This window comes from Colias eurytheme, chromosome 4 (assembly GCF_061535395.1).
Source record: "Colias eurytheme isolate Ceu_HAF_F1 chromosome 4, ilColEury1 Martin Lab GWU primary, whole genome shotgun sequence".
Taxonomy (NCBI): domain Eukaryota; kingdom Metazoa; phylum Arthropoda; class Insecta; order Lepidoptera; family Pieridae; genus Colias; species Colias eurytheme.
Window position 1 is genome coordinate 11,530,039 of NC_142983.1, and position 9,598 is coordinate 11,539,636.

The 9,598-nt window shown below is 34.4% G+C and overlaps 2 protein-coding genes across 2 annotated transcripts; one reads left to right on the top strand and one right to left on the bottom strand.

Annotated features, from left to right (window-relative positions):
• Nucleotides 1–435: 435 nt before the first annotated feature.
• LOC149909238 (uncharacterized) lies at nucleotides 436–3,217 on the bottom strand. The gene is made up of 2 exons (XM_090101464.1): nucleotides 2,928–3,217; nucleotides 436–2,811 (listed from the first exon to the last, which is right to left on the bottom strand). The coding sequence occupies exon 2, from the start codon at nucleotides 2,805–2,807 to the stop codon at nucleotides 1,065–1,067; it is 1,743 nt and encodes a 580-aa protein (XP_089957590.1). The 5' UTR covers nucleotides 2,808–2,811; nucleotides 2,928–3,217; the 3' UTR covers nucleotides 436–1,064.
• Nucleotides 3,218–4,604: 1,387 nt separating this feature from the next.
• Nucleotides 4,605–9,040, top strand: l(2)dtl (WD40 domain-containing protein denticleless). The gene is made up of 4 exons (XM_090101466.1): nucleotides 4,605–4,717; nucleotides 4,808–5,004; nucleotides 5,810–5,921; nucleotides 6,553–9,040. The coding sequence occupies exons 1-4, from the start codon at nucleotides 4,675–4,677 to the stop codon at nucleotides 8,235–8,237; spliced, it is 2,037 nt and encodes a 678-aa protein (XP_089957592.1). The 5' UTR covers nucleotides 4,605–4,674; the 3' UTR covers nucleotides 8,238–9,040.
• The last annotated feature ends 558 nt before the right edge of the window (nucleotides 9,041–9,598 follow it).

Here is a 9,598-nt window from a genome sequence, read left to right on the forward strand (position 1 = left end):
AATTAAGGTTGGGTTTTGTAATAAAGATATTAACACGCCCATGCCTATACCACAGACTACCTATACTAGACACCACATTAACATTTTCATCTTGCCAAAAGTTTCACTTGCATGTAAAACTATCGCTCTTGAGTTGAATTGATATTTCTGGAATATAGTTAAACCATTTCATTATTTTGCTGTTTTTTTCCAACATCCTAATAATTGTTGTACGTTGATAGGGCTGTGTCCGCACAGCAGTTTATCACCGCGCGGATTTTATTCTCACGAATTAAAATTTAATTCACGAGAACTAAAATTTTCTTCGCAGTGCGGCCTATATAGCACAATTTGGATCGGGGAATTTAATTCGCGAGAATAAAATCTTCTGTGCGGACACAGCCTAAATCATTTGCAATGCCATGGTTATAAAATAACAAACAAATAGAGTATAATATTTTTAATTTTACTGCGCAATTTTAATTACAAGCAAATATTATATGTATTATACAAAAATTTAATACAAAATAAACAATAATACTTAAAAATAAACTAAAATCTTAATTAACATGCCATTGTCATGGTTATATCGAAGGGGCAATAATTTCTAAAATGGCACTTTATAATACAATTTCCAATCACAAATTTGATTTGTGTTTACTGCACTCTATTACAATTTAAGATAGAAATATTATAAATTAATATAATGTAAATTTAATCATAATTTATGTATAATTCCTAGATGTCAACATCTATTACGGATTATTCTATATAAAATGTAATGCATTAAAGTTCCTATGACATTAAAATGTTTCATATTGTGTTGTATAAAATTTTATTTAGCGCATACATAAGTATAACTCACTCCTTACGTATTTGAGTGTACACATAATCTAGAGTATCACTAATCTATAAAATTATAAATATTAATATAACATGCTCGGATATAGGCACTGAACAAATCCTTCTGCCATGCTCGTATAATGCTTGATATATTAAAGTGGCAAGTGGCCGGCTAACCATCTAATACATTACAATTTCTTGAAGCAAAAATTTACATACAGCATATTATAGTTGACAGTAATTTAACTGAAAAATTTCCGTGGTTTCAAAGGTTCACCATCGCTATCACTGTCAGAGAAGCAAGCAGCGAATCCACTCTTGTCTCGCAACGAGTCCCTTTTCGACGACTGCTTTGTTCTATCCAATGAAGTTTTAACACGTCCCATACACCTAGGCACAACAGATATCAAATCATTCTTCTTAACTTGCCGGGATTCACTTATAGATTCAGTCAATTGTCCGTTCTGTTCGATGCACTGCACAGATTTCATTTTACTTTGCTCCGGACTTGCAACATTAATCACAGCATTAGAGCTATCCTCATTAGAGTTAACTTGCTCACACGAGTCATCAATGAGCCTCTTGCGACTCCTAGTTCTATATACAAACTTTTCATGTGAGTTTTCCTTCCTGTCATTTTGTTTCTCCTGCGTGTGGTTAGTGTGGTTGCGATTTCGAGAATTTATCCTCTTTGGATATCGAGAGGCAGCACTGCTGCCCGATTGGAATGAATCATTGATAAATTTTCCCGAATTCTTTTTAACATTTGCAGTTTTATCGCAATGTGAGTCAACAAATTTGAGTAATGATGTGCTTTGATTTACTTTCTTAGATTTATCTTCAGTGGCGACTGTCACTAGATTAATTACATTTTGAGAAGAATCTGTACTATGGTTTAAGATTCCAGAATTGGGTGCTCCCACATTCACTGCCTTGTTGACACACATAATCATTTTGCTACTCTCAGGATCAACATTTTGGCGAGATGCCTGCATCAAGTTTCTACCAGTCTTTCTTCTGACTTTCTTGGGTGTCTTTGATTGCAATTTAGTGGAGCGAATATAGTTTGCAGTGAATCCTGACACATCACTGTAATCTTCATAGTCACCATTGTGAGTTCTGTCATTTTTTGCAACCTTTTTTAAAAACTGTGTCTTAGTCTTACTCTCTGTATCATCTTCATGTCTATTCAATACATCTTCCTTGTTTTCAATCAAAGATAGTTCCTTCTGAAGTCCATTAACACCTGTCTCGTTTAAAATTTCTAAAGAGTTGTCAAACTGTCCATTATTGTTAATATTTTGCTTGTTCAACCTAGAGCTCCTTCTTAAATTTTGATGTTCCACCTTAGGTGTTGAAGTGACCATTTTATTTCTTTTATTTACATTTGTTTTAGTGTTTTTCTGTAATTTTGGCTTCTTTGCTTTCGGTTTGGGAGTTATTTTAATTTCGAAATCTGTATCGGAACCAGGTGATACAGATTTACAGTTATTGACTACAGCTTTAGAAATAGGTGGTTGGGGTGTTTCAAAGTAAATATTTTGTCGCTTTCCAGACAGATCAGACTCTTCATCCAGCAACTTATTGTTTTTCTTCTTCCTTTTCGGCGAAGGTACTTCATTTTCAGTAGGAAAAGTGTAGCTGCTTATCTGTCTGGAGTTTTGTGCCTCTTCATTCTGCTTCTTTATGAGTCGGTCATAATCGTAGAGGCAAGGCGCACGTTTAGTAAACACCCAGTATGAGATTTCATCCATATTGTTCATAAAGGGATGGCTTGTGGATGGTTTGAAACAGGCTTCGGTTGACTCCACTCCAGGAAATTGGAACAGATTGTTGTGCATTGGTCTTGCAGCAGGCGGCCCAGGCACTGTATCGGGGATAGGCAGACGCAGGTTCCCCGCATCATCAGCTCGTCGCTTTCGCTTGACCCCACGCGCAACCCTCGCCGGTGAACAACACTTCTTGCCATTTTCCTCACATTCCATGCACCTATAAGTTCCAAACATATAATTTTACCGTATATCATCTATTACATACGTTATATCATACGACATATCGGTGGACACCAACCAATACTTTATATAGAATATGTGAGAAGAACTTACGTTAAAGATCACACTCATCTGCTCAACATAAAAATTGGCAAAACTACATTTAAAAAACTATATAAAACGTTATAAAATCCTCAATATTACAACGTACAGGTTTTGAATAACTAAGCGTTGGCTTTTTAACGGAGAAGCTTAATTAAACAAAATAAAAGTATTTGCAAATAACTGGACACAAATTACTATATTTTCACCGTAACAATATGTATTTAATTGCAACAAATAATATTAATTTTATGAAAATAAAAAGAAATACAGATTACAACACAACACAAGCAGGGAATATATCAAAGACAACATAAATTAAAACATGAAGTTTTCATAGACTATAGGATGAAAATAAATACAGGATAAAAAGAAGATTTTGAAATTACAAAGAATCCTTTTTATATTATAAAATAATAAAATAAATTGGAATACAGTCATTATATAATATATATTTTATAACTAATGAAGTAAAAATAAAAAAAACACAAACAAAAAACACAAAAAGTAATGTTGAAACTAAATAAATTTCATATGAGTTTAAATTTAAACTCATATGAAAAAATCATATGAAATTTCAACTCATTTATGAGTTTCTAACCAACGCAAATTTAGCACTGCTTCAATGGAAGGTCCCCTTTAGTATTTTTTTAAATATTTTTTTTTAATTTTGTGCATAAAAAAAGTACACTTTAGCGCCTCATCCGTAGCAAAATTGGCGAATTTTATCAAAATCGTATTTTTTATCCTAAGGTCCGTATCATTCAAATATCCATTATTGAAATTATTGTTAAATTATTGCACGCCTCTTATGCGAAGCGTTGAGGTGGGTACTACTGTCACTTCGCGCAAAACATTTATGTATCATACATTGCATTTGTAAGATAATACATACACACACATATTAAGAAAAAACACTATTTTTAACGTTCATGATATTTTTGATGTCATTTTTGTTATTTAAACTAGTTAAAAAACAGTTTAAAAAAGTTCTGTCTTGGACGTCCGTGTGTCTGTATGTGCGGATCCTTTTTCTTGCTAACACGATAGCGACCGAAATACTTTACTAATCGAGTCTTTTTTTTTCTCTTACGCTTGAGTATGCTCAGGAATAGAACCCTTTCATTTTTCAGGGTCTGATTCGATACGTGGTTTAATTGTTATTAAATAAACAAAAATAATAATTAATAAATATTTATTAAAAAAAAATTATGAGGCGTGCACTTTTGGATTTTCCAAATTATTTTTTTCTAAGTGGGGAAATCATCCAAAGATACCCACGGCTCCCGGGGAAGAAGCCGTGGGTTATGTCGCATAAACTTAAGGGGACCTAACAAAAAAATTGTGGGACCTTAAAGGACCTAACGGGGACCTATCGATTAAGGTCATTTTCGACCCAAATTTCCATTGATGGGGTGGTAAATTTGCATTGATGAGTTTCTATGCTGTAGCCTGTAGGTTCCAGATTTATTCCAGCCAACACAAATAAATTAAAATTATTTTCTCTTTCTCCCCATTTTCCTAGCTAATTAAAGTAAAAGAAGTATTTTTTTAGTAAAAAAAATTGCAATAGAAAAATCTAGAGAAATCATGAATAGGTACAACTTACCGTACGAAGCGGCCACTGTCAAGTGTCAGTGTCAATTGACTGTCGATCAGTTTTTGCGGGTAAAATCGTATGGATCTCAGGTATGGATAAGTTCAATTTCTGTGTATTTTTCTAATATAAATGAAATGTTAGTGATTTATTTTATCTAAAATGAACGATCTGCAGAACATTATTGATCGTCAGCTGGGAATATGTAAGTTTTATTAAATTTTCAATCCCCTTCATATGAGTTGTTTATAAACAATCAGCGCACACAGCTAATATTAAACGTGCAATTTTGCAGATTCCCGGTTCAACTACGATAACATATTGAAGCGTTTTGTAGTGCATAGCGATGAGTCGTATTATGGATTACAAAATGCTGCTTTACCAGCCACCTTTGACCAGGATCCCCCAATATTTGCGTGTCGTTTTTCGGAAGCTTCTGGCTACGAACATATCCTTGCTCTAGCTAATGAAGACGGCCGGGTAGCTATACAGGTAACGTCTATATTCAAAATTGATAAACTGTATTAATTTATGAGAGGATTTACAACTAGCAATAGCTTATAACCAAAGATTCTCTCATAACATTGACCTTTGACTGGCAGTCCGAAAGGCGACCATATCTCTACTAAAATCTTATGATTTCTGAATTCATACAGCCACTACAATTCCATCAAATGGTCACTTATATTGCTGCTCATGTAAATAATTTTTAATATAAAAAATAATTTCAATACTTATCATGTAAAACTATAACACTGAAAGATCATTGAATGTTTGAAACTGCTCTTGGCTATCTTAAATAATATTTTAAGCAGTTTATTAATTCAATATTTGTTGTAACTTGTTCTTACCAAAAAAAATAAAAATTAAGTAAGTACATATGAGCCGATTTTGACAGTACATTTAATAAATAATTATTATCATCATTAATGTAGTAGTTTTTAGAAATCAAAACTTTTTATTGCTTATAATTACAATTTAATTAATTTACATAATTAATTAATTGAAAATTTATTTTATCTCTCAATTATAAGTTAAAGCTCCATTTCAATTGGTCAGTATTTATTTATAGATGATCAAGAGAACAAATTATTACATTATGGCTACCACATCTCCCTTATTATTCACTTAAGATATGAAGCTATTAATTTTCATAAGTTATACTTACTTTTGTTTATTTACACGGATAACTATATGAAGATAATACTAATTGAAAAACACACAGTACAGGTTTCTTAGTTATGATTAAATTGGAAAGTTTGTGTTATTTTAGTAAAGCTTATTTAATTAATTTCAGGACACATCAACAATGGCTAAAGCTAACTCTGTAGAGAGCTTTCAGTGTCACAACAATGCAGTGTTTGATCTGGCTTGGATGCCCAAACACATGAACTTTGTGACTGTTTCAGGTATGAATTTGATATTTTTGGTTTTATAGCATTCAAATGCTTTATAAATATAAATTTATAAAGAAAAGAAAAAGAAAGTGTAGCGTGAAAGGATGCAGGTTTGAGTCCCGCCTCTGATCGAATTTTTTATATCCTTTATAAATTTAAATTTATGTTCAGGTATGTTGTAGAGAATTGCTTTTGTTATCTCTATGCCAAATTTCATTTATATCTGATCCACTATTTTTATGTGAAAGATTAAAAAACATCTTACCTTATAGTGGTAATTGTTATGACAATTCAAAAGTGTTTCAAGAAGAACACTTATTGAATAAATGTTCGAGTTTGAGTATCCATATCCATTACCTCCTCACAAAGATTAAATTTCAATCAAAGTTCCACAATTTTGAAATTAAAATACTTTGAGTTAACCAGTTTTGTGTTTGATTTTTAATGTTGTATTTCGTATGTTATGACTTATGATTAATTTATAGAAATATTACATTTATGTACTTACAATACAAAAAAATGAATTTTCAAGTAGTCATTTAGTTTATGAGTTAAATCATACAACAAACAAATATAAATATTTCCACTTTATTATAAAAGTTTTATTCATTTATCATTCACTTAATTTTTATTAATTTTACAGGCGACCACACAGCCTGCCTTTGGGACGTATCGGAAGGGAATCCTCGACGCGTAGCCGTGTTCTCTCACCACACGCGTTCAGTGAAAACGGCCGTATTCCGGCGTTCTGCCCCCGCCGTGTTCGCGAGTGGGGCAAGGGACGGCCACGTGCTCGTGTGGGACGTCCGCTCTGCCCCAAACCCCGCGCAAACACTCAAACCGGACAATTGCCTCATGAACTGCCACGCTAGTTTCACCCCCAAAACACCCGGATCACACTCTAAACGGCCCAGATTAGATACACACCGCGCTATTAGTATTACTGGCCTAGTTTTTCAAGATGATTTAACTCTAATTTCCTGTGGTGAGTGCGATGGAAATATCAAAGTGTGGGACTTACGTAAAAATTATAATATTTACAAACGCGAACCTCTACCTAAACATTCCATTCCTTACTGCGGGAGCTCCACAAAGAACGGCTACACAAACTTGATAATAGACGACGCCGGCACCCGGCTTTACGCGAGTTGCATGGATAACGTCATCTACTGCTTTAACATTTCCACCTACAACTCGCTCCCTGAACAGAGGTATATTGGCCACGAAAATAGCACTTTCTACATAAAGACTTGCCTAAGTCCAGATAGCATGTACTTAGTGAGTGGAAGTAGTGACAAAAATGCGTATATTTGGAACGTGAAATATTCCGAACCGATAGTGAAATTAGTCGGACACTGGGCAGAAGTAACTTGCGCGTCTTGGTGTCAGAAAGGAGATATGAAGATCGTCACATGCAGCGATGACGCGAGACATAAAATATGGAGGATCGGCCGGGAAGTGCCCGAAACTGACATAGAGTATAAGGGCAAAGCAGAAATAGTCCCGCGTACTGACGTCTCTCACCCCCCGCAGTGGGGAGCATTAGACAAAACACCCAATTCGTTAAAACGCAAGTCGATAACAACACCAGGGTCGTACAGTGCGAAACGGGTGCGCACACAAGAAAATAACTCGGGCAGAAAAACGAAACGTTGCCTCGCAGATCTGATGAACGCTTCCAAAGAGGACGAATGTGAAATAGCGGCAAAGAGACTGAAACCAGAAATGCCGACGATACTAGAAGATCAAGAACCAAAACTTTTGCCAGCCGGCACAAAGCGACACAGAGACTCCACAGAGAGCAGCTCTTGCAAGAGAAGATGTTTAGAACCAGACCCTTTGCCGAGTGTCTCAAGTGACTGGGGATATATTGGCAAAGCGGGCTCTTCTTTTCTGACCCCAACGAAGAATTACGAAAAGAAATCCTGCAAATTACTGTCACCCAAGAGTCCCAAACCGATTTCGCCAAACTCAGTCCCGCACAGATCTCCCGTTAAAGTGTCACCCGGGAAAGTTAGAATAATTTCTTTCACGACTCCTACAAAAAACTTGCCAAATTATGTGTTAGATGGGGAAGCGCCACACTTGCGATTAATGTCACCGGTGAAAAAGAAACAAGATACAACAAATTGGTTAACACGCATGGTGAGAGAGAGGAAAGGTAAAGTAGAAGTGGATAAGAGTCCCGTAGTGCCGCAACCCGCCAGTCCTAAAGAAATTCCCACCAGAAGAAATTCCGCCACGGAAAAAACTCCCAAGCCAAACAAAAATAGAACTTTACTCAAATATTTTAGTGTTTCCAATAATATTAATACGCCCGAAGAATGAGTGAATAAGTGGAAATCATTTTTCTAGAGTGTTTTACATTTTGGGATACTTATCAATATATAAGTCAAGTCCCACCCGTTAGGTTTATTAGGTATTATTATTAAAAATTGAGTCCTATCGCATTTAAAATGTTAATTGTATGAATGATTATGGTATAACTTGTTTTTGATACACAATGTGTTAATGAAAGTAGGAAAAATATTCAACTTTTATGAGACCATTTTGTGACTTTTCTTCATGTATTATAATTTATATTATTTAAAATTATTAGAAATATTTAATCATCAAAAACGTATGTAATATTAGTTAAAAATAGTATATGTGTTAATCCAGACTATACTCTCATCCAGACTATAACAGGGATTCCACCCAGATTCGATCAGTTTTTGCTTGAAATAGTGACAAAATAAGCATACATCTATACATATTTATAAATTTTCTCTCAAATATCTCGTTTATAATATTACTGGGATGTAACATTGATTTTGAATCAAATTTTATTTGTTAACTGCGCCATAGTAATATTATTTATATTATGACTGCTTATGCTATAAACCTAATTTACTTAATATTAGTAAAAAAAAGGAAAGTGGGTCTTAATTTATTAACACATTGTGTATGATCAGAAATCTGTGTATGGTGCATGTGTAATCAATAATTTCTACTGCACTATTTTTATTTTATAACTTTACGATAATAATTTTGTAAACGATCTTAGCATCTAGTATGATGTCTAATACTATAGACATATAATGAATTATTATTAAATATTCCATGCTCTACAATCTACATGATCCGTTCTTATCGAATAATAAATTTTATTAATATAACCTGTGTTTTATTGAGTTCCGAGAGATGTCCTCAAATCATGTCATGTATGATTTATCATAAAATGCAGCTATTCAGGATAACAGAAATATATTTGTACATCATACATGCAAGCGCGGATCCAGGGGGGGGGTCACGGGGTCATGACCCCCCCCTGGGCTAGGTCCACGACCTAAGTGGACCACTAATTTAATATTAACTTTTTTAAATTAACAAATTAATACTGTTCAATATGATGTTTTTATTGAATTTTGAGACAAAAGTAATATCTAAACAATGAAATCAATTACAAACGCTAACGGAAGAGAATATAACAAAAATTATAGAAAAAATTTATTAGGGCCGGCGCCCACTGCTGGCACGGAATGGCATGGCAGGGCAGAGGTTTTTAATACTAATGAAGTTATTTTGAATCTTATTTCAATCAGTTTAGAATTCAAGTTACTTTATTTCGATGCCACGATGCCGCGACGTGTTGCAGGATGCTGCAGCATGACGCGGCACGCCGCGGGATGCGGTGGCATGACGTGTCT